Source organism: Bufo gargarizans, chromosome 2 (genome assembly GCF_014858855.1).
Source record: "Bufo gargarizans isolate SCDJY-AF-19 chromosome 2, ASM1485885v1, whole genome shotgun sequence".
Classification (NCBI taxonomy): domain Eukaryota; kingdom Metazoa; phylum Chordata; class Amphibia; order Anura; family Bufonidae; genus Bufo; species Bufo gargarizans.
The window spans coordinates 341,147,449-341,173,039 of NC_058081.1; the positions used below are offsets into that span (position 1 = coordinate 341,147,449).

Sequence of the window (25,591 nt, forward strand, 5' to 3'; positions counted from 1 at the left end):
CATATAAAACCTGATATGGATCCAGCATTATGTGACTGTATGGCTATTGTGATGCCCCAGTGCTGCTAGGAATAATACTGTGGAGGCATATGATGAGTGCCCAGCACCTGTAGCAGGTGGTAGATTTCCAGCATGGGTGACATGTGTTGGTGGCACCTCCCAGCTCCTGTTCCATGGGTGTGACTGGGGCTGAGGGCAGATACAGAGGAGGAGATAAGTGAGATCCGTGCACATCCCTCTCCCTGCCTTCTTCTTCTAGCAGTCCCTGATGCTAGACCCATACCTGGCTGCAGCACACAGTTGTCCAGAAGATGTTCTAGATCCTGGAGGACGTCAGGAGCAGAGTAGACCTCACATCCAGGATATTGGGAGAACTGATGAGAGCTGGTACGCTCTAGGAACTGGCCCAGGATTCTACTTCTACTGGCACTGGGTAATGCCCGTCTCTGCCTGCCCCTTGTAACCTGCCCCAGGGGCAGCACCATGTTCCTACCTCCGGCCAGGAAAGGCTTCTCCATTGAAGCTTTAGTGGGTCCAGACCGAAGTCCAGAGGAACCTCTCAGACCCACTGCCCTAAAGTACCCAGAAGCAGGACACGGGCTTCCTCCTGGCCCGCTCCGGCCCGGGATCCGCCTCCTTGGGGCCCCAGATCTGGTCTTCCCGGAGCCGCCTGTCAACCCTTATGGACACGGCTTGGGGATCCACCAGCACCGCATCCTGCACAGGGACCCCCTCAGCTTCTGCCCTTGGATCCTGCGGCACCGGCTGCCTGGTGAGTGCTGCTGCACAGCTGTAGATACGGAGCAGTGTTCTAGATGAGAAAGTTCTGATGTAGAGTAATGTCAAAAGACCATTCTCTGGGGTACAGGCACTCCAAGGCAATACACCATGTAGCAGGATTCATGGAGGTTCTCTTCTCTGTCTGTAGAGGAACATGTTCTTCACTTCATGTATAGTGCAGTCAATCTCCACCTGAAACTATGATGTGAATTCACATCCCGTACAAGCAGCAGCTAGTGCCCCCTGTCCACTGACTCCATGGACCTCTGCATACAATAGCAGGTGACAGCACGACGGTATAGGTGACCGATGTAGACAAAGTCTCTGCACCCTGGGAGCGGTAGATATTTCTACACTTACAACCTTGTGATATTTGTATTTATTTTCATCATTGATTTATTATGTGTCTGTGCTATGATTGGTGGCACTGGCTATGCCTTTAGAAGCTATGTGTAGGAGCCTGGGCCAGAAAAGAATGCTGGGACCTTTGGTTCTACCAGAATTACTAAACCTTATGGACTGGGAGAACAGGAGCATTTGTATTTTCTTCTACATTAAATAAATTCCTAGTCAAACAGGAGCCATTTCCAGGCCATATTAAACTGACCATAGATTTACACATGTTGATACAAAGCACAATTTGAGACATACATGGATGGATAGATAGATAATAGATCAAATAAAAGTTACAAGGGATAGATAGATATGCCATAGATACTGGTAGATAGATATGAGATAGATAAATAGATAATAGATAAAATAAAAGTTACAAGGGATAGATAGATAGATAATAGAAAGATAGATAGATAATAGATATGTAGATAGATAATAGATAGATAGATATGCCATAGATACTGGTAGATAAATAGATAATAGAAAGATAGATAATAGATATGTAGATAGATAATAGATAGATATGCCATAGATACTGGTAGATAAATAGATAATAGAAAGATAGATAATAGATATGTAGCTAGATAATAGATAGATATGCCATAGATACTGGTAGATAAATAGATAATAGAAAGATAGATAATAGATATGTAGCTAGATAATAGATAGATATGCCATAGATACTGGTAGATAAATAGATAATAGAAAGATAGATAATAGATATGTAGATAGATAATAGATAGATAGATATGCCATAGATACTGGTAGATAGATAGATAATAGATAGATTTTAGTGTTGAGATCACAGATAATGAACGCTGGTTGTCACCCATATGAATGTAGGAAATGTATGTGCTCAGTTAATCAATAGTTTACTCATCTCACTTTATGGATTTGTCAAACTCTGTTGAAATATAAATATTTTAGTAATATATAATAATAATAATAAGTTTTATGAATATCTATCAAAAGAAATGGTTATGATCTAACCTCATACACTGGGCAGTCCAAGTTCACTTCATTCTATAAAATTGTCTCTTTCTATGACCAATGTGGTAACATTGTTTCTTTATATTCTGTCTCACATACTGTATGCAAGAAAATAGTTAACTCTGAATCTAGAACATTCCATTCTTCATATTTTATAGTTCTATCTATCCATCTCATATCTATCTATCCATCTCATATCTATCTATCCATCTCATATCTATTCATCTCCTATCTATCTATCTATCTATCTATCTATCTATCTATCTCATATCTATCTATCTATCTATCTATCTATCTATCTATCTATCTCATATCTATCTATCTATCTATCTATCTCATATCTATCTATCTATCTATCTATCTATCTATCTATCTATCTATCTATCTATCTCTCTCATATCTATCTATCCATCTCATATCTATCTATCCATCTCATATCTATTCATCTCCTATCTATCTGTCTATCTATCTATCTATCTATCTATCTATCTATCTATCTATCTCATATCTATCTATCTATCTATCTATCTATCTATCTATCTATCTCATATCTATCTATCTATCTATCTATCTCATATCTATCTATCTATCTATCTATCTATCTATCTATCTATCTATCTAATATCTATCAAATTAAGAGCAAAGAACTATGTGCAGTAACATATATATATACGCAGCACGGTGGCTCAGGGGTTAGCACTGGTGCCTTGTAGCACTCACTGGGGTCCTAGGTTGGAATCTGACCAAGGACAACATCTACATGGAGTTTGTATGTTCTCCCCGTGGCTGGTGTATCTGATGCAAAATAGAAACATTTTTTTTTTTTAATCGGATGCCTTAATCTTTGATCGGTTGTCACCGTCTCTGACAAAAGTTAACCAGTCTACCGGTGATATTAATATTTTTATATTATTAGTGTAGGAAATACTGCTGCAGTTTTCCTGCCTCAGGCTCATTGGGACTTTTTCATAAAAACCATAAGTTGGATATAAAATTTGAGATTGATTTAAGAAAATTCTTTATGATTTGGGAAAAATTAGAACAGGAAAGATCTAATTTTAATTAGTAAGTGTTTAATAATTCATGATATCTGAAAAATGTCAGAGTTTCACTTTCTATTTTATACATTGGAAACTGAGCCTCCAACAGGAAAACCCTGAACGCTTTCAAGAAAAATAAGTAAAAGGGTTGAATATGGTGTTTTAATAATGTGTAATGCTACCATTTCTAGCCTTACGTAGACCCTCTCATAACACAGAGTTTCATGCGTGACCCCTCCCATTATCACCAGCTCCCTGATCACAGGGCATTGAAACCCGTATAAGCGCTGCGATTATGACTGACACTTTATTAAGACTATTAGGCCATTTCACAATGGGCCATTATATCTATTCATCAGACTTTTCATATCTCATGACTCGTCATTCCAAATCCAAGCTGTGCTCCATATCATCTATCATGGCTGCTTGTGTAACATGTCCCTCTGTAGGTAACCCCAATGTAGATGATTAGAGTAAAGGGTAAGTGGACAGAACATGGGGACCTGTGGTTATATAAGGCCCTAGGGCTGTGACGGCTAACCTCTGGCACTCCAGCTGTGGGTGAAACTACGACTCCCAGCATGCTCCATTCATTTCTATGGAGTTCTGAGAACAGCCAAGCAAGTGTGCATCTTGGCAGTGGTAGTTTTACCACAGCTGGAGTGCCGGAGGTTAGCCATTCACAGGCCTAGGGGCTAGATTACACGCTTGTTCAATTTCATTGCAAAATCCCATTATATGGTGCAATAGAAACCATATTTTCAGACCTCCCACATGCATTATACAGTATGGATTTTGGGTGAATAATTTGCGAATTTTGCCTATTTCAATTAAATAGGCAAAACCGAGATTTTTGAGGGGTCATGCACACGACCATATGTATTTTGCCGTTTCCAAAAACACGGATACGCAAAAAATACGGATGACATCTGTGTGCATTCTGTATTTTGCAGAACGGAAGAGCTGGCCCCTAATAGAACAGTCCTATCCTTGTCCGTAATGCGGACAATAATAGGACATGTTCTATTTTTTGCAGAACGGACATATAGACATACGGAAACAGAATGCACACGGAGTAACTTCTGTTTTTTTTTTTGCGGACCTATTGAAATGAATGGTTCCTCATACGGTCCACAAAAGAGAGGAGAGGACACGGAAAGAAAATACGTTTGTGTGCATGAGCCCTGATTTGTATGGATACAACTTAGCCCCAGATATCTGCACTGAGCCTTTTCCTGTTTAGCAAAATATATATGTATAGGTATAGCCAAAGTCAATAGAGGTGTAGGCTGGGCTCACATAAACCACTTGTCTGGGCGGTTATTTTATCGCAGCAGCCGGAACTTTCTGAGATATAGGCAGTTTGTGCACCAGTCCGGCATTCATAGACTGAGAGCCCAGATACAGTCTGTCACTATCTTACATTTGGCATCAAAAGCAATGGATAATATCAATGATCAGGTAGAAAACTATGGGGTCAGTTCTGGCTTCAGTTTCCCTCCCTATTTCGGCACTACATCAGAGGAAAACTGAACCATATTGCTGTATATACGTGAAAGGCCTCTACGGAGGGGTAATGTCCAAGTGGCTAGACATCTACTGAACGATTCCATCAAAGTCACAAATCGGTTCATACAGGGGCATAGCTATAGGGGGTGCAGAGGTAGCAGTCGCTACCGGGCCCAGGAGCCTGAGGGGGCCCAAAGACCCTTGTGCCACATAAGAAGACACTAGTATTATAGAAAGTGCATGCTGGTCAAGTTATAGCTCTGGCTAGCGGGAAGGGCTTGGGTCAAGAATTTGGCATGGGGGGGGGTCGGTCTACTGTTTACATTTTTGCCGCAGGCAGCATGAAGGCTATGTGCTTCCCTAGCCACAAAACACTGAGGGAAGGGGGGGCCCAAGCTGAACCTTTAGACCAGGGCCCATGAGCCTTTATCTACGCCCCTGGGTTCATATACACATGCACTGCATAATAGTAGAGAAATAACCTAAAATATGGCGGCATAGTAAACAGTTGCTTCGTGCTATGAGCAGAACCAATCCAGAAATAAAATGTATGTGGATGAAGAAGGGAATGAATGATTCATTACAATAATATGATTACTTTCGCTCTGAGGGTAGGACCAGCAAAGTGTCATCAACTGTTTGCATGTTAATTCCATGTAATTACAGAAGATCAGGATCATCCTGTAAGCATAATTATGTGTGAGAAGAATTGATCATATTGTTAGAAGCCGTACCTTGTGAAATCACAGAAGCTTGTTGTGACATCACTTGCTATGGAATACAATTAACATATTGCAATCCCCATTGTAGCCCATCAGAGTAGGTATTTTATATTGAATGAAAAGAGATGGCACTATTAGCCTATTACTATTTTAGGCACTTCTTATAGTCTTTCAATATCACATTTGGCCTTTTGGCCAGGAGCGATTGCCAATAATGTTTTATTATGTTACCTATACTGTTCTGTCTATTAACACACACATTTATCAGAAAAACACTGGCGTTTTTGACCCAGTTATTTGGGCCAAAGTCAGGCGAGGATTCAGAAGGAATGCAAAATCTAAAGGAAGGACATATACTCCTTCCTGCTGAATCTACTTCCGCCTTGGCTGAAAAAAACTGCATTGCCGTGGGATTTTTTTAAGTTAGGCTTCACGCACGCGACCGTATTTTTTATGTTTCAAAATATTTTATTTAACATTTTTTAAACACAGACCAATATAAAAAAAATGCAGTAATCAAAAACATTATTTTATTGCTATTTTATTTTTATTTATTTATTTATTTATTTTCTCCTCTCCCAGTCTGTAAACCAATTATTCCATATTTCTCTACAACCATCTTTTTCCCCCCTATTATCCTTGATAGACGCGACCGTATTTTGCTATCCTTGTTTCTTGTGGATTGCACACGGGCCTATTCATTTCTATGGACCCACAAAAACAAAACGGACAGCACAAGGATGTCATCCATCGGCCATCCGTACAATAGATGTCCTATTCCTGTCCATATTACAGACAAGAATGGTCATTTCTAGTCATAGGAGTGAACAAAAATGCAAGAGTACACACGGAAGGTATCCGTATTTTGTGGATCTGTGGTTGGCAGATCCAATACGGACATGATCATGTTTATGAGGCCTTAACATTTGTATGGGCATCCATAATGCAGTTGCATTTTAGGCATTATTACGCCTATAAAATCCATTCCCCCACGCTTCTAATGCACCAGACTTGGGTCACTGTAAGATCCTATCGACATTAGTCTGTGCGTTATTGAATTGGTGGAATATATATCTGGTTTGCACAGTGTTCACTTTTTGCCCTGATGACATGTATTGTGTATTATGTCTTATCATTGTATTATCTGTATATATTTTACAGCGTAGAGAGCCCCAGAATTTGGTGGTGCTATATAAAAATAATCATCCGATGAGATGGGTAAAAAGGATAGCCATGAAAACCTTCACATCATAGAGATAAAGAATTTCATGCCATTCGACAGGCATCGAGATTCCAATATTTTATAGCCTCTTTGTCATTTAACATTGAGATCTCAGAAGGGATCCATGTACAGTAATGTATTTCAAATATGTCTGAGCCCAAACCATCTGTAAATCTCCGAAGTAACATAAGACGTCCGTAGTTTTATGTTTTCAGAGTCTTTTATAATTTAATGTGTAAGATGTTTAAGCAGTTTATATCCCACCTCCATTAGGAACTTTAAGCAATTTCTGAAACGACCTTGTTAAAAAAATAAATAAAAGGATCTATTTACCAAATTACGACCAAGGCTGCTTTCACACAATGGGTGGAATTTATCACGTCCTGGCGCTGCAGTATTCTGACTTTAAAAAGTCAAAGAAAATAGGTCTTTTGGACTTTTTAGGCTTGTTTTCGTAAACCTTTGTGACTTTTTGCATTTATAGATGCCTCGATGCAGTTTTGAAAAGTGGGTAGGAAAGTGGGCGTGGTTAGCTATGTTAATGAGCTTCACTCCAGACTTATCATTGCACCTTTTTTTTCTAAGAGATTGCAAAATTAAAAGTTGAAAACTACCTCCAGTAAGGGATCGGTGTAAAAATACTGGGATAGCATTTCTAGATAAAAGTGTTAGGTTTAGTTAAAGATGCACAAAATTTATCAAAGTCCAACATTTGATAAATTTGGTGCATAGTACGCCAATGAAGATTAAAACAAAGCTTATTTCAGTTCCTACCCTCATGACAAATTTCCCTCATAGTTTTTTGGGTGGCATTTTGATTACTTTTTGTGCATAAACACACCTCCCGATGTGAGCTGTAAGTTTGCAGAAATTATTATAGTCAGTACACTATGCATTTTTTATTTATTCCCTTGTGGTGCGTCTTCGGGGGCCCATTTTGTTTTATTTAAATTGTACCATGCTAGGTATAGTCAGTACACCATGCATTTTTTTCAATTCCCTTGTGGTGTGTCTTTGGCGGTCCATTTTGTTTTATTTAAATTGTACCATGCTAGGTATGGTGTACTTCTCCATAGAGAAAAATGAATGTCTTAGGAAAACGCCCAAAAGTCAAAAACGGCTTGTGAAAAAAAATGAATGAATTATTTTTTGTTATTAGCAGCCTCAAAAATTGTCACTAAAACATTAAGGAAGCCTTATAATTTTTCTAACCTTCCGAGTATAACTGTGGCTTCTGATTTACCAGCTAACTATATACGGAACTAGTTTTAGTATACAGATTTTGTATTTACTATAAATATAGTCATTACTGATGATATAACCTGTGGGTGCAAGGATAGCAGCGGATTCTACAATACAGGTGAAAGTACACATGCACATACGGATTATGTGGGCCATCAGATTAAAAAATATATCATACATCCACAAATTAAATCTATGAAAAGTCGACACTTCTACAAAAGATCTCTCTTGCAGTAAATATCTGCAGCAATGAATGAGATTTTGCCTTGTAGAACATGGATATCACGTTACCTGGTATCATGAACGTGGAGTTTTAGCTATAATGACTGCGCTGATATTCTGTACTGTAGAGTATGTGACTAACAAGTACCGGTAATCAAAATCTAAAAACGTCATGGTGCCTTAGTGCTTAAACAATGACTTTTACAATTGAATCAATAATCTAAACTATATATTTGATATTCAGATTTTTTTTTTTCAGTGTTAAAACAGTGAGTTCCCCAAAGCCTGAAAAATTTAAATTTTTAATCAGTTTCCATGAACAGATTAAAAGATAGAAAGTAATGGAAATAGTAGAAAAGCAAAATCACCAAACAAGAGTTTTTCTTTTACGAATTTCCATTGGATATATAAGAAATGATGCCACAGGTCATTTGTTGACCTATTTGTGGACTAATATATGGACACAGCTGTGCTCATGATGTTTAAAACTTTGAATATTTTGTATAGTGTACGTAATACACATGACATGAATTAAATACAAAGCGTCATTCGGCTCCCCCACGGTCGGTGCGCATGCATTGCGAACCGCAGCACGGGCACGGAGCCCTTACGTTCGTGTGAAAGAGGCCTTAGACTACCTTCTAGGTTTGAGAGACAGGGCTGGTCTTATAAAAGAAGGGACGGTGGTCTAGAAGCAAAGTAGGATCTCTCTTCTGACTATGACCTCTTCATTTTCAAAATATGTTTTATTCTACACATATATCATTTTTACCTACATTTTGTATAACTAGAAACTGCCATACAGTGCCAAATATTACTTGTATACAATGCCCACACGATACGGCCATTCAGTGATCAGATAATACAGTATCCAAATGAAACTACCATATAATGCCCATAAACAACTTTAATTCAGTGCCATTTTAGTGTAAAAATATTTCTGCCATATAGAAGGGGTTCATGGTTTACATGTCCTACCCTGGTAATTGTCCAGGTTTCCTGCCCCTAAAACCGTCCTAGTACAGAGAGACTGTTACATTTGATTTGGACAATTCTACAATATATTCTGAAAATGGTAATGGAATAACCCTTTCTATCTAGAATATGGCCGCCCTAATAATTCGGTGGTGTGTTATTGCTCAGGAGAGCGGTGTGAGGTTACAGCAGCAGTTTATGATGTACTATAGTGGCATGCTGGCATGTCCAATCCTGTTCATTTAACCATAAAATGATAAGACGCTAGTAAGTGCGCACTCCCCTCAGGGTTTAAGTGGTCAATGTACGGCTCGATGAGTTGAGAAGTGTTTTCATTGTGTTTGAAAAGTATCCATGACACCATGTGACTCAGGTTTGTTCTACGGGGCCACATGATGCATTGTGGGTAGAGGTATGTGCTAATCCACTAACTGTTTACCGAACAGCATGATCAGCACAGGAACAGACGTAGCATTTATATGACGCTTTCAACTACCATTCGCATCATGACTTATTTTACTGCCTAGATATATCACTACCCAGAGGGAGAACCCGGTACTTGAGTCACGTAACCAGATTCCCAGGCTATGTCCGAAAAGTTCAAATGGGTCAGATTTATGAAACAGTCTTTGTTGCTCATTTTTTTAGGTGACTTGCGACTTTTTCTGTCAAAAAGTTGAAATGATAAATCTTGTTCAAAATTAAGTCCTGCCCACAAAACATCTGTCTGACCCTCAGGGCTCATGCACACGACCGTTGTTGTTTTGCGGTCCGTTTTTCACAGATCCGTTGTTCCGTATCTGAGGTTTTTCTTTCTCTGATTTAAGTCCTCTTCCATTCTGTTATTCCACAAAACATATCCGTATGGTTTCCGTATGCGATCCGTTTTTTGCGGATTGGAAACGGAAACAGTAACTTATTAATCACCAAACACATGAGCAATATGGGCTGGGCATAGCATTTCTACAGTATGGATCCTCAAAATACGGATGAAATACGGATAACATATGGATGTGTTCCGTGTGCGTTCCGTATTTTTTGGCGGATCCATTGACTTGAATGGGGCCTCGGACAGTGATTTGCGGACAATAATAGGACATGCACTACTTTTTTGCAGAACGGAAATACGAAAATGGAATGCACACGGAGGTACTCCGTGTGCATTTCATTTCCATATTTTTGTTCTGGAAAAAAATTAAACATGTCCTATTATTGTCCGCATTACAGACAAGGATAGGACTGTTCTATTAGGGGCCAGCTGTTCTGTTCCGCAAAATACAGAATGCACACAGATGTCATCCGTATTTTTTGCGGACCGCAAAATACATACGGTCGTGTGCAAGAGGCCTAAGTAAATGCAATTTTTGGGCATGGCACAACCACCTCAAAAATAAAACAGCCTAAATCACTCCAAAATTCTGGTGCTGCATAACTGATACATTACCCCCTAGGTTTACACTGTCTAATTTTAGACTGGATTAGTAAATGTGCGCTAGTGTTTCCTTAAAACAGTTTCATAAATCTGTAAAGCTTTAACCCTATGATTACTGGCTGTTTTTAAAGGTACAGCTCAATCCTCCTCCACATTAACAGCAGCTGCCTGATAATACAGTCTATACAACATTGAAGTGTAAGGCTACTTTCACATTAGCGTTTTTGTTTTCCGGTATTGAGTTCCGTCATAGGGGCTCAATACCGGAAAAAAACGGATCAGTTTTATCCTAATGCATTCTGAATGGAGAGCAATCCGTTCAGGATGCATCAGTTCAGTCCCTCTTACGTTTTTTGGCCGGAGAAAATACCGCAGCATGCAGCAGTTTTCTCTCCGGCCAAAAATCCGCAACACTTGCCGGAATGCTGGATCTGGCATTATTTTCCATTGAGATGCATTAATGTGCAGACCTTTAAAAATGAGAAAAAAATAAATACCGGATCAGTTTTTCCGGATGACAACCGGAAAGACGGATCCGGTATTGCAATGCATTTGTGAGACGGATCCGAATCCGAATCCATCTCACAAATGCATCTGTTTGCGTCGAAACTGCCTTATGGAATCTTCTGCCGCAAGTGTGAAAGTACCCTAAGGGTACCAGCTCAATTTTTAGAAAATTTTCTGCAATTTATAACCCTGTTTAGCTTCTTTTTCTAGACACTTTTCAAAACGTAAAATACTTTTGTTTACACCATACCTTCCCGCTATGTGTTCTTTTGATGGACAGTTTCATAGCAGAGATATCTAAAGTAAAAAATGGAGATAATTACCATTGTAACCATTTGCGCCCATAGGGGAGATTTATCACGACTAGTGCTCTCATAGTCAGTCTTGATTACCTGTGCGGTGGAGTGAGATGTGTGTATTGTATTAAAGGGTCATCATAGTGTTGGGCCGAACACCATTTTGACTCGAGCACTGCGATGCTCAGCACATCGTGCTGTTCGGCCGAACACCACGTGTGCGCGAGCTCGAGTCTCCTCCCCGCACGTTTGTTGGCGGCTACGCAGCTATACCATGATAAAATGGCAGCCACACTTACTACACTTTCTGGGGTCTTTATGTCAGTAACTATAGGGGTTAATAATTACCTGATGTAACAGAATATCTGGGTCTGTAGTATCAGACTCAGTCCACCATACCAGATGCTGCTGCCACAATCACCACTGCTTTACCGGAATACGAGGATGCTTGCACACTTCGTGTGCTGCCCGCATCCGTTGCTCCGTTTCGCGGCCCCGCACAAAAAAATATAGCATGTTATATTCTTGTCCGTTTTTCTACAATGGGTCGCCTGTTCCGTTCCGCAAATTTCGGAAGGCACACAGGCGGTTTCCATGTTTTGCGGATCAGCAATTTGCGGACCGCAAAAAACAAAACTGTCGTGTGCATGAGGCCTTAGTTACATGTCAGTTATTGATACATGGATGTATGGATCGACAGACAGGCATATGGATAATAGACAGATAGACATAAGGAGGAATTTTTCTCTAACAAATGAGTTTTGCACAAGCTGTGTCTGTTATAAATCCAGTTACACAGAACATTTCCAATATGTGGAGTGAAAATGAACTGGTTAGTGTCACATGTCCTGCTAATGTCAGAACACATCTCACTGCCCTAAGGCCTGACAGGACAGCAGTCACCTGACAAACCAGGAAGTAGGATTCAAGCATGGGGGATAAGAGAAAACTGCAAATTAGGCAAATAAAAAAAAAAAAAACGGTAGCTAGAGTACTTGAGAAAACAACCCCTTTAAGCTCTGTAAAACTCTTGAGACTGGACTCTCTGGAGAAACAGTGGGACAGATTGATAGGCGTGCCACTGAGTACTCTATGCCAATTTCAACTGAGGTGGGCTGTTTTTAGTGCAGTGCAAAGTAATTGTTACGTGCCTCCATTACTCATATATTCTTCAGGACTGAAAATTAACTTGAGCACTGAAGGTAACCGAAGCACTAGCATGTGACTGGACTGTATGGGCCTCATTTATCAAAACTGTCTAAGACATAAACTGTCTTTATTATGCATAGCAACCAATCACATCACAAGTTTCATCTCCTATTTTGCTGTTCAAAAATGAAAGCAGTGTTCTGATTGGTTGCTATGGACAACAAATATTTTTTTGATGATTTTCATAAATCTGCCCCAATGTTATCAAAGCTAGGAGAAAATAGATACAACATAGTATTCAGTTATGTTTAAGAAAAACAGCTCACTAAGGCCTTATGCACACGGCCGTTGTTTTGGTCCGCATCCGAGCCGCAGTTTTGGCGGCTCGGATGCAGACCCATTCACTTCAACGGTGCTGCAAAAGATGCGGACAGCACTCCGTGTGCTGTCCGCATCCATTGCTCTGTTCCGTGGTCCGCAAAAAAAATATAACCTGTCCTATACTTGTCCACGCTTTGCGGACAATAGGCAGTTATATTAAAGGCTGTCCATGCCGCTCTGCGAACGCACACGGCCTCCATTCATGTTTTGCGGATCCACGATTTGCAGACCGCAAAACACACAAAGGTCGTGTGCATGAGACCTAATACAATACATCTGAATTTACATAGTGTTCTCCTTTTTCTCTTTTCGGCTAAAGATCTGCCAATTCCCAAGCTACTCTTCTGTCATCTGAGGTGGCTGTCAACACTGTTCATCGGATAGTCCAAAAAACTTCCTGCCTGTCCAGTGCTGCTCTCAGATTGCCAGCTCTGCTCACATACGTTTCTTGGACTACCAATTCACAGTGTACATCAGGTAGGGCTAGGGGCCCAGGAATGGGTGGATCTGCAAAAAGATGAAAAAGAGGGCACCATGTAAATGTTGTGTCTGCTGTCCTCTTCTTGAACTGGAGGGCTACTCCAGGACCAGGTTCTCTTCACACTCCTTATGTTTGGCCATTTGATAACCATTTCACACAGTCCGGACTTATGCCCCAGACATATGCAGTTATATCACTATATAATTGCACACATTTGCCATTTATACAGTTGTATTGAAAGCTATAGTCAGTTATTCTTTTCAGTATGTTCGTGACATGGATGCCATGCCAAAATTGAACTTTCAGGGGTAGATTGGCCATAAACCCTACAAGGGAAATTTCCTGGTGGGCTGATGCTCAGGTTGCCGCCTGTCCCTCCTCCTTGCTGCCGGACAGGTACATAACAATTTGATGGTCTCAGCATTAATGCTAGGAGCATCAGTTACGTATACACCTGGCCAGTGTCCGCAGGAGCCCTCCTGAATTCAACTGTATGAATGTCCCCAGGATGGTTAAAGAGTTGAATACGGTGGTGAGGGCGGCAGTAGTTTGTGCTGCACTGTGGTATTTGGTTCTGCTAAGGCAGTAGTTTGTGCTGCACTGTGGTATTTGGTTCTGCTAAGGCAGTAGTTTGTGCTGCACTGTGGTATTTGGTTCTGCTAAGGCAGTAGTTTGTGCTGCACTGTGGTATTTGGTTCTGCTAAGGCAGTAGTTTGTGCTGCACTGTGGTATTTCAGGCCCTGCCTGCCCACTTGAGTTAGCCCTGCCTACTTGTACTAGGAACATAGTGGCAAAACTTTACCGTAAATCTAGCCTCATGTTATGCTTATGATTTATAGTAATAGATGCAAAACGTTATTTTATTATCCTAACAGAGCAGGTTCTTTATGCCCTTTTGATGCAATTTGCTGCTTTTTGTCCAAAATCCTATGCCTAGGCCTAAATAGTATTTTTTTTTTAAGTTTATTTTAAAAAAAATATGGTGAAGGAAGAAAAACTACACATTTTTAATCATATGACCATCATTTACTGACATATTTACTCCATATTGTTGTTTCCCAATTGTCACATCGCCCTACTCTAGAAAATTAATCTGTGCCCACATTTTGCGATGCCTGATCTAAAGGCTGTGTTCATAAAGCAGTTAAAGGGGTTGTCCGAGTTATTTATTTGTCCTTTGTATGTTTCTAATGAATCAAATGTAAAGGCTTTACCATGCACTTACTTTATCTGCAGTTGCTGCTTTCTCAGATTTCACTGAGGGTCACATGACTTGTGATGTCAGCGTCTCTCCTTGCTCTGATGATGTTTTGTGCACAAGCCTGAGAGAGCAGACATGTGTCTGTACACCAGAGGTCACTGTGCTGGCCAAAGCCCCTGCACTGCCGTCTGCTCTGTCACTGGATTCTTCAGGAAACTTTAACCTCTTCAGGAGCAGAGAGGGCTGGAGCCTTTCCTGAGTAGCTGCAGGCAGTGAAGAGACACAGGATCTTCCCTCCTCATCCTGCATAAACAGAGCTGACAGACTGGAGGAGTTCTGCAAAGCATTGCACAAGAACAGGTAGGGGGAACAGCAGTGTCATTGTACAGCTGGGACTTGTAGTCCTACACATAAAACATGCTGCAGAGTCTCCCAGCAGGCAGACATGTCACTCAGGGCACTTCTATTCACTCCCTTTGCAGAGCAGGGGGAGGGGCAGAGATTGTTTTTATTGCAGGTAAACAAAGGGCCAGAAGAGAAACAGGGAAATTTGGATATATAGATTTTTTTTTTGCCTAAATATTGCTTATGCGAATTTCACGCCAGTGTTTTTGCTGGTTATGAACAGATCTGGTTGTATTATCTTTAACATAGCCAAGACAGATTCGTCATGAACTCCACTTTCAGTCAATGAGGGACGGATCCGTTTTCTATTGTGTCAGATTGTGTCAGAGAAAAAAGATCTGTCCCCATTGACTTACATGGTGGGTCATGACGGATCCGTCTTGCTCTTCATCCCAAGACGGAAAGCAAACCGTAGCATGCTGCCGTTTGCTCTCCCGTATGAGGACGGAACGGAATGGAATGTATTTTGGAGCACTCCGTTCTGTTCAGTTACGTTTTGTCCCCATTGACAAGTTTGGATCTGAATAATTATGAAAGATCGCAACAATAATTACCTCATGTCAAAAAGCAAAATAATTATCCACAAGTAATAAAAATATTATACATCAAAGACAAAATTCCTAAAAATGAGCATGACCTCCTTGCCTGGAAGTTTAACCTGATGCTTGTTAGGTGCAGAAAGAATAATTAATGAAAGGCATAAAGAAGAGTTATTGGCGATCGTTATGTGTACACATTGGATCACAGGACATGTCAGCTCCCAGACTATAGTGAATTAAATCTACTTTCAGGATGCAGGTTTAACACAATATTGATCTTTCGTATAATATTTGTGTCTAAATGTTATTATACTGTGTAACTTGCACGCTACAAAGTACCTCAGGGCCAGACGTAACTAGAAAAGTAAAGTCTATGGGGGGGATTTATCACTTGCTGTGGTTTTGGTGTCAGTTTTAAGTCTGTCTTTGTTTTGTAAGGTTGTGCCAAATTTGACGCACAGTATTAGGCTACTTTCACACTAGCGTTCGAGCGGATCCGTTCTGAACGGATCCGATCATATTAATGCAGACGGAGGCTCCGTTCAGTACGGATCCGTCTGCATTAATAACTTAGAAAAATTTCTAAGTACGCAAGATGCCTGAGCGGATCCGTTCAGACTTTCAATGTAAAGTCAATGGGGGACGGATCCGCTTGAAGATTGAGCCATATGGTGTCATCTTCAAGCGGATCCGTTCCCATTGACTTACATTGTAAGTCTGAACGGATCTGCTCGCCTCCGCGCGGCCAGGCGGACAGCTGAACGCTGCAAGCAGCGTTCAGCTGTCCGCCTGGCCGTGCGGAGGCGAGCGGAGCGGAGGCTGAACACCGCCAGACTGATGCAGTCAGTCTGCATCAGGGCTGGACGGAGGCGTTCGGGTCCGCTCGTGAGCTCCTTCAAACGGAGCTCATGAGCGGACCGACGAACGCTAGTGTGAAAGTAGCCTTATTATGTTTAGTGCAAGTGCAATGCGCTGGACGCCTGTAGAAGTACACCAGAGGGGGTTGCCTGGAGTAGAAACTTTTTAAAATGTCGCACATCATAAATGAGACATAAATGTGTTCTAATATGATATCGTGATCTTCTTTTCACACCAAATGTCACAAAATTTGACCAGGAAGTATTACTCCATAAAATCCATAAAGTCTTTATTCAATATTGGAACACATACAAAGATAAAATCTTATCGCTTACGCGTTTCAGGTCATTAATGAACAATATGAAAATGGACAAATAATGAAGTAAACAATAACATCTTTAAATACACTAGCAACATAAGAAACAAGCTACTGAAAATAAATCCTGGCATGGAGCTGAAGACCAGCTTGACATGGAGGGTACTGAAATGCACATATGTGCGAACTATGGCATAAGCAAAAGACTTGTGCCCGTGTGCTCCCCGCATCACGTATGCGGACCCATTCACTGGAATGGGTCCACAATCCAGAGCTGCGGTGCGGAACAGAGGCACGGAACCCCCATGGAGGCACTACGGAGTGCTTCTGTGGAATTCCTGTTCGTGCCTCCGCACCGCCAAAAAATAGAACATGTTCTATTTTTTTGCGGTGCGGACGGATCACGGACCCATTAAAATTGAATGGGTCTCGATCCGTCCCGGGCGCCGCACAGACATTGCCCGTGCATTGGGGTCCGCACAATGGCCGTGTGCATGAGGCCTAATATAAATATAAGATACAGTAATAATAATATAAATATGTTAAAGCAGTTCTAAGATTCATACCCACAGCCTTAGGGCTCATGCACACGAACGTATTTTCTTTCCATGTCCGTTCCTTTTTTTTTTCGGACGGTATACGAAACCATTCATTTCAAAAGGTCCACAAAAAAAAGGTTACTCTGAGTGCATTCCGTTTCTGTATGTCCGTATTTCCGTCCTGCAAAATACAGAATGCACACGGACATCATCCGTATTTTTTGCGGACCTGTTTTTTGCGGACTACAAAATACATACGGTCGTGTGCATGAGCCCTTAGGCTAAATGCACACGAATATATTTGTTTCCGTGTCCATTATGTTTTTTTTGCAGATTGGATAAGGACCCATTCTTTTCAATGGGTCCGCAAAAAATGCGGACAGCACACTGTGTGCTTTCCGCATCCGTATGTCTGTTCCGTACCCCCACAAAAAATATAGAACATGTCCTATTCTTGTCCCTTTTGCATACAAGGATAGGCATTGTTACAATGGATATGCAAAAAAACTGATGTAATACGGATGCCAAAAGGACATTATCTATATTTTTTGCGGACCACAAAACACATACAGTCATGTGAATGTAGCCTAAAAATCTGGATCATGGAACATCTGAATTGCATTGCCAATCCGGAACATAAAAATCTTTCTGGTGCGGCACTGTGAACTGTCACAAGAGGAAAATTAGCTCATTAGGCCTCTTTCACATGAACGATATGGATTGTGTCAGGGGGCTTTCAGTGAAACCTGCACCATTTCGCAAGCAAGTTCAGTCAGTTTTGTCTGCATTTGCGTTCAGTGTTTCAGTTTTTTCCGGATGCAATGCGTTTTTCACTGAAGTCCTATTTACTCCTATGGGGCAAGGGCTGTGAGAAAAACGCAGAATATAGAACATGCTGTGATTCTCCCGTGACGCAGAAATGATGCGTGAAAAACAATGCTCATGTACAGAGACCCATTGAAATGAATGGGTCAGAATTCAGTGCGGGTGCTATCCGTCCACTTCGTGCATTGCACCCACGTGGAAAACTCACTCATGTGAAGGAGGCCTTATATGTCCAGGCCATGAGAAAATGGAATAGGAGAAGACTGCTTCTCTTACGGGAGGCTTTCAGAATTTTGGGATTCGGTTCCCTCAGGGTATGTATCTTATAAATATTCCAACATATTCATATTAGGGCAGGTTCACATCACCGTTATGGATTCCGTTTTTGTTTTCAGTTATAACATGGTTATAACGGAAAATAACGGAATCCATAAGACGGAAGTCAAAACGGAAGCCTTTAAGAGGCATTCCGTTTTTATCCGTCTTCATAGAAGTCTATGGGAATCATAACAGATCCGTCTGGTTCCCGTTATGCAACACGGCAAAACATACGGAAACCAGACGGATGAAGTCTATAGATTCCCATAGACTTCTATTATGACAGAAAGCAAAATGGAATGCCTTTTTTAAGGCTTCTGTTTTGCATTCCGCCATAATACAAGTCTATGGGCATCATAACGGATCCGTCCTGGTTTCCGTTATGCAGGACTGGACTCCTGCATAATGGAAATCAGAACGGATCCGTTATGCTGCCATAGACTTGTATTATGAAGGATCAAAATGGAATGCTTCGTTATTTTCCATTATAACCATGTTATAATGGAAAACAAAAACGGAATCCATAACGGTGATGTGAACCTGCCCTTAGTTCAAATGTATGGGGTCAGCTTTTTTGCTTACGCTGTAGTTCACACATATGTGTATTTCAGTACCTTCCATGCCAAGCTAGTCAATGCCAGGATTTCTTATTTTCAATAGTTTGTTTCCCATGATGCTACTGTATTTAGACACTTTAAATTTGTGGGTCTGCATTTTTGCTGAGAGCAAAACAGATACGATTGTGTGAATAGGCACAAACAATGGACACGCTAAGAAAACAATGGATATCCTGGGGATTTCAAAATCCACACCACAGGTCAATTTATACGCTGGAAATTTCCGCACCGTGTGCATAATATTCTGGAAATCTCATTTAATCTCATTATGACATAATTCGAGATGAGCGAATTTCAGATTATGAAATTCGTTCACGCTTTGTTTACTAGTAAAAGGTGAATTGCGTTATGGATTCCGTTACCACGGACCATAACACAATTCTATGACGGAATGCATAATGGAATGCCTTTAGAGGCAAAACGGATCAGTTCCCTTTCCATTATTCAGCATTCTCTAAAGGCATTCCGTTATACATTCCGTCATAGAATTGCATTATGGTCCGTGGTAACGAAATCCATAACGTAATTCACCTTTTAACAGTGAACGAATTTCAAAATATGAAATTCGCTCATCTCTGCTTATAATGTTAATAGTTCAAATGATAGGATAATAAGCATATTTAACGTTATTATAGTGTAGGCTTATCTTCTCTGCCGTAGTTACAGAATTTATACGTCAATGTTATGGCCAGAAGAAGTCTGAGAAATTTTCTATACCTGACTGTTGTACCTGACTGCTAAATCTATCTATAGCAATAAGCAGAGCTATATCTAATTAGCTATTTCTACCTGTCTATGTCTATTACTTCTGCACGTATAAGACACATGTAGATGGAATACATTGCTCCACCTATATTTCATGACACACAAGTCAGTTAAAATTAGCTACAGTTAAAGTCCTTTTACATGGACCGATAATCAGGGCAATTATCTGGGAAGGATGTTTGTAGAAACAATCATTCGCGATAATTGCCCTGTGTAAAAGGTACTGATCATCCGTAGTAATCACCCGAAGAACCAAGAGATGCTTGTTTATCAGGTGATCTTGTTCTTCTGCTGGCACCAAAAATCATTGTCCCTTTGTACCCAGGATCAATGATTTTTTATGGGGACAAGTGGTCACTGTATCAATTGTTTGTCCCCTACACAGCGAAGGTGATTGCTGCATGTAAATATTGCCCTCGTCTGCAGTGACGATAAAGGGTTCATAAAGACGGGCAGATTTTCTGCCGGATGATCATCTTGCAGTTTAAGGCCTCATGCACACGACCGTTGTTTCATTCCGTGTCCGTTGTTCCGTTTTTCGTGATTTTCTGCGGACCCATTGACTTTCAATGGGTCCGTTGAGAACTCGGCTAATGCACCGTTTGTCATCCGCGTCCGTGATCCGTGGTTCCAGTCCGTCCAAAAAATATAAACTGTCCTATTTTTTTTCACGGAAAACGGTTCACAGACCTATTCAAGTCAATGGGTCAGTGAAAAAACACGGAGACACACAAGATTTTCATCCGTGTCCGCACGTCCATGTCCGTTTTTTTCCTATCATTTGCATGGCAAACTTGACTTAGACTTTTTTTACTTTCCTTCATGTCTGGTGATCCTCCAAAATTAAAGGAAGACACACGGAAACAAAAATGGAAACGGTTCACGGAACAACGGAACACAACAACGGTCGTGTGCATGAGGCCTAATACTGCCATTGACTGCATGATGAACAAGCTCGTTTATCGGGCAATCCAGATCTTTGAGAATGATCATGGTGTCTAATTACGATCTGCCACCAGCAAACCACTAGACAGTATGGGAACGAGCGATGGCATTAGCGATCATTTCTCCCCATGTTGCTGAGGAGATAGATGCATGTAATAGCAGCGGTCTCCTCAGCAAGCGAGAAGGAGATTGCCGGGAGGGAACACTTCCCTACTGACAATCGTCTACATGATCAGGGTGTCTAATACTCCCTTAAGGAAATTATCAAGAACATCTGGTTTGTTCCCCATAATTGCCTGATATATCAGTCCTTGAATAAGGACCTTTATACATTTATGTACATCATTTTTTTTTACGTGGCAAAATATGATCGATCTATAGTATAGTAGTATAGGATATAGTACTTTTTGTATTGGCATTGTTTTGTCTTGAGAACAAATGGTTCCAGTAGTTATTTGTATGTATACATCACACACATACACTGGTGCCAGAAACAACACAGGTGAGTCTTCTGCTTCCTGCTCCATCCACTGTATAGTTTCTTGCACCGGTGGATTCCCTGAACAGCTGATCAGTGGGGTGCTGGGTGTCAGCCCCCACTTAACTTATCTTAATTGACCTATATTACTGTAATAGCTGAGTACTGGTAAACCCTTTATATGAATTCCATTGACCATCTATGCTCAAGCATACTGATCACCCATCTTCCATTTCTATGAGAAAAAAGATTTGCTGTCTTCCACATCACCTGATTTATTTTTCCTGGCCATTCGACCTGACAATTTATGGCCAACAAAACATGTACCCATTGATGAGACATTTAATAGACTACATTTGGCAGTGAATAAAACAACAGAATTAGTATTTTTTTTCCATGATACAGCACATTGTGTGTGTGCTTCACGCATTTGTGGAGTAGTATTTCCGTTATTGCTTTATGCTCATTTCTGTAGATTGCAAACTTTTACTGGTGACAAAAATATAAAACAAATACATAACAGAAGTAATAAACTGTGTGCCATATGCATTACATACTTTACTCCTCTCAATCATATGAAAACTGTACAATTAAGTTTTCCTTCTTGTGGTTGACATAATTCATGTAGCTGGGAGGGAAGCTTTGAAGGCCAGTTGCTGAACACCTGAGGGTTATTTGAATACTTTGCAGACCAGTTCTTAATTGGTTGCCATTTGGCCTTCTGCACATTAGCTCCTGACAAATGACAAGCTTTTAAGTATTTTACCACCAGAAGACCTCTGTCAAAGTGAAGGCTATTTCTTTGTTCGTGGTGACGGTTTCTTTAGTGAAGTTTCCAGTGCTGCATCCAACTCCACATGTAGGATTTTTGAGAGACAATAATTTTTATTTTATTTTGAGTTTAAAACCGGTAAAATCAGGTAAAACAGTACATAATAGCAATGGTTAGTACATAGGTATTACATAAGAATAACGGTAGGTGTATACCAGTATATAGATCAACAGTAGATCTTGCACCTTAACTGAAGTTATCTATATTTATTAGTCCATAAGAATACGCATTGTACAGTCCATGTACTCAAGGTCGTTTATATGTGACAGCACAGTTTGGGAATGAAGATAAGAGGTGAATCTATACTTTATTACAGATATGAAAGAACTGAATCCCAAAAAGTGCCCTCTCTAGTTCACAGATTCTCATGTTCCATATAAAACAGTATAATCCGTTTAATACTACCATCGCGCAACATAATGGCAAGAAAAGGGAAGGGAGAACAAGGATAAGCAGAGTTCCGCTTCAAAAAGAGAAAGAGAAACTAATACCAACAACAAACATATATTCGTTAGTCCTGTCTTTGCTGACCATACATTTTTAGGGTTGTCTTTTTATCCAGTGTAATATGGGCTATCAATCCATGCTTTCCACAATAGGGTAAACTTAGGAAAGGTACATTTTTGATATGCTATTATTTTTTTCAAAACCACAGATCTTATTAATTAATAATTAAAGGAGAGAAATTGGTCTCGTAACAATGGTTGCTTGTAGCATTTCGTTGGGGAAGTTCCCCACCTCTATTGTCTTATGGAAGATTTTTTTCAGATGTGGTTGTAAGATATATGCAAATTTCATATAATATTCGTTTATCAAACCACCAGGTCCGGGTGATTTGTTTAATGGGGCAGTCATAATTGCTTTAGTTATTTCTGTATCTGATATAGGAAAATGTAATTTGTCTAACTGTTCTGCGGAAAGAAAGGGCAGTTCTACTTTCTTCAAGAAGACATAAATGTTATCCTGGGAGACAGGATTAGTTGCAGGGTCTGCCTCTAGGTTATAGAGACACTTATAGTATTCTTTGAATGTAATTGCAATATCTCTAGGGGCAACTTTTTTTGTTTGGATATGGGGTGTTCTATATAAGCTATTTTCGCTTTATTAGCTTGAGATTTTAATCTATTAGCTAGAAGGCAAGATGCTTTATTGCCAAGTGAATAGTAGCTTATTTTGGACTGTCGTATATATTTTTTCGTGTTTTTGCAGGAGCAGATTACTTAGGTGTAGTCTTTTTTTATTGAGTTGTTCGGAGATTTCTAAGGATATAGATTGTTTATGTTTGACTTCCAAATCTTTAATTTTTTGTATAGTAGTGTCTATTTCCAGGGATCTAGCTTTTTTAATTGAGGAGCCTAATCGTATAAAAGTACCTCTAATATATGCTTTATGAGCGTTCCATAGTGTAAATGGGCCAATGTCTGGGGTGTCATTTAGTTTAAAATATTCTTTCAGGTCTGTCTCAATTTTAGTAGCATATTTATTGTTAGATATGAGATGTGCATTTGCTTTCCAAATATAGTCTGAATGAGATGAGTATCTTTCGTCAATTGTCAGTGTTATGGGACCATGGTCAGACCAGAGGATATTTCCAATAGTGGATTTTTTGGCTTTGTCTATAATGTATTTTCCCATGAGGAAATAATCTATTCTAGAATAGGTTTTATGGGGAGGAGAGAAGTATGTGTAGTCTCTCTCAGATGCATGTTGAAGGTGCATGTTGAAGTTGTGTGAATTTACTATTCTGGAGAAAGACATCTCTGTTGATCTAGAAGCGGCTGTAGTGTCTAGTGTGTTATCTAAAGTGGTGTTAAAGTCTCCTTTATGTGGTGTTATGATTAGAGAGCCTCTTTTCATTTTTTTAAATTTTCTTAATTATTTTCTGGAATAAAAAGATCTTTCTGGATTGGAGAAAATACACGTTTGCCAAGGTGCAGAGAGTGTTATTTATAGTGCAAACTACAATAATGAATCTTCTGCCTTCATCTATCCATTTGTCATGTATAGACAGCACTATGGTTTATTAAATGCAATCAATATTCCTCTCTTCTTACAGGGGCAGGTGGAGTAAATTATAGTAGGGAAGTTTGAATTTTGGATCTTAGGGAGGTTATTATGTGAGATATGAGTTTCTTGTAAGAAAGCAATCTCTGCTCCTTGAGATTTGATTTCCCTCCACATTAAGCTAGGCTTGAATGGAGAGTTGAGGCCTTTGACATTCATACTAAACATGTTAATTCACATTGTGATGGATCAAGCGTAAGATGTCATGTTGTATAGATATTATAAGGATCAGGCATTTGGTATCCCTCCAAACTTTTAGAGATAGTTCTATGGAAATAAAAGGCATGTTCAAAAACAAGTGGATAAAATCAAACATGGTAAGAGATTGAGCCCAGTCCGCATTAATGTGGTATACTAGTGACCTTATCACAAAGGAGTATGAAATAGCACAATATATGACCATAGACAGTAAGACAACATTAAAACTACAAGTAAAACTTTTAGAGAGAGACTCTACCATCGTGTATGTGGTATAAGTACTCTTTTAGATTCTGAGTTGAGAACCAAACTGGTAGTGGGGTCTAAGTGTATACTTAGTGGCCCACATGAGAGAAATTCAACATAAGCATTCAAACAGTAATTTAATCTGAGCCCATGAATACTCACTCAAGGAATGGGCAAGCAAGAGAAGACATAGAATAGAGTCCTTCAGGTCCATTCCTTCACAAGTTTAGAAGGAGGGCCTTGTTTTTGTGTGGAGGGTGGTATCACACCAAGATTCTATTTCTTCAGGAGATCCATGCCTGCTTCAGGGGAGGACACCATAAGAGAAGTTCCTTGATGTGTAAGCAGGATTTTGACAGGGAATCCCCATCTGTATGGGATGTTATGGTTTCTCAGTTCCTGAGTAAAGGTAGCGTACTTGCGTGTTTCTTGGAGAGTGATCACGGAAAGGTCGTGAGGAGTTTAATTCCAGCATACAGGGCAGGTAAGTGCTGTGTTTTCCTCATTGCCGACACTATCTTTTCTTTTAATATGGAAGAATGTAAATCTTGCTACAGTGTCTCGAGGGAGTTCTGCAGAGATATTTTTAGGTTTTGGGACTCTATGAGCCATATCAATGGCCAGCTCAAAGTCCTGTATATCTGGGATCAGGATGCTCATCAGGTCCTTTATATATTAGTGCAATGCTGCATTAGTGATGGTTTCCGGAATGCCTCTGAATTGAATATTGTTTCTGCGGCTGCGGTCTTCCAGATCTACCCCCTTGCCTCTTAGGGTCTCCACTTTCTCTTCTAATGAGTTGTGGGCATCAACTAGTTCATTGTGGGAGGTTGCCAAAGAGACCATTTTGGTTTCAGTATGAGAGACTCCTCCACCTGTTGTATTGAAGACTGGAGGGGGGCCATGTTTTTTTTTAAGTCATTGTTCAAAGTTTCTCTAAATGCCTCCAACATGTCTTTAATTGTTTGCACTGACATTTCTTTATCTGTAGTTTGGAAGTCTGCAAAGGCATTATTGTAAATATCAGGTTAGGAATCTTCAGCAGAGGGATTTTCAAGTTGGTCCTCTTCATCTAGAGTTTGAAGTTTTTGTTTTTGTTTGGCT

General features: G+C 40.1%; 1 protein-coding gene across 1 annotated transcript in view; it reads left to right on the plus strand.

The window, feature by feature from the left end:
• The first annotated feature begins 261 nt into the window (after positions 1 to 261).
• LOC122925969 (homeobox protein EMX1-like) overlaps positions 262 to 25,591 on the plus strand; it is a 31,356-nt gene continuing 6,026 nt past the window's right edge. The window contains exon 1 of the mRNA XM_044277362.1: positions 262 to 772. Coding sequence (XP_044133297.1) covers positions 484 to 772 — 289 coding nt within the window. The 5' untranslated portion in view covers positions 262 to 483. The remainder of the gene's footprint in view (positions 773 to 25,591) is intronic.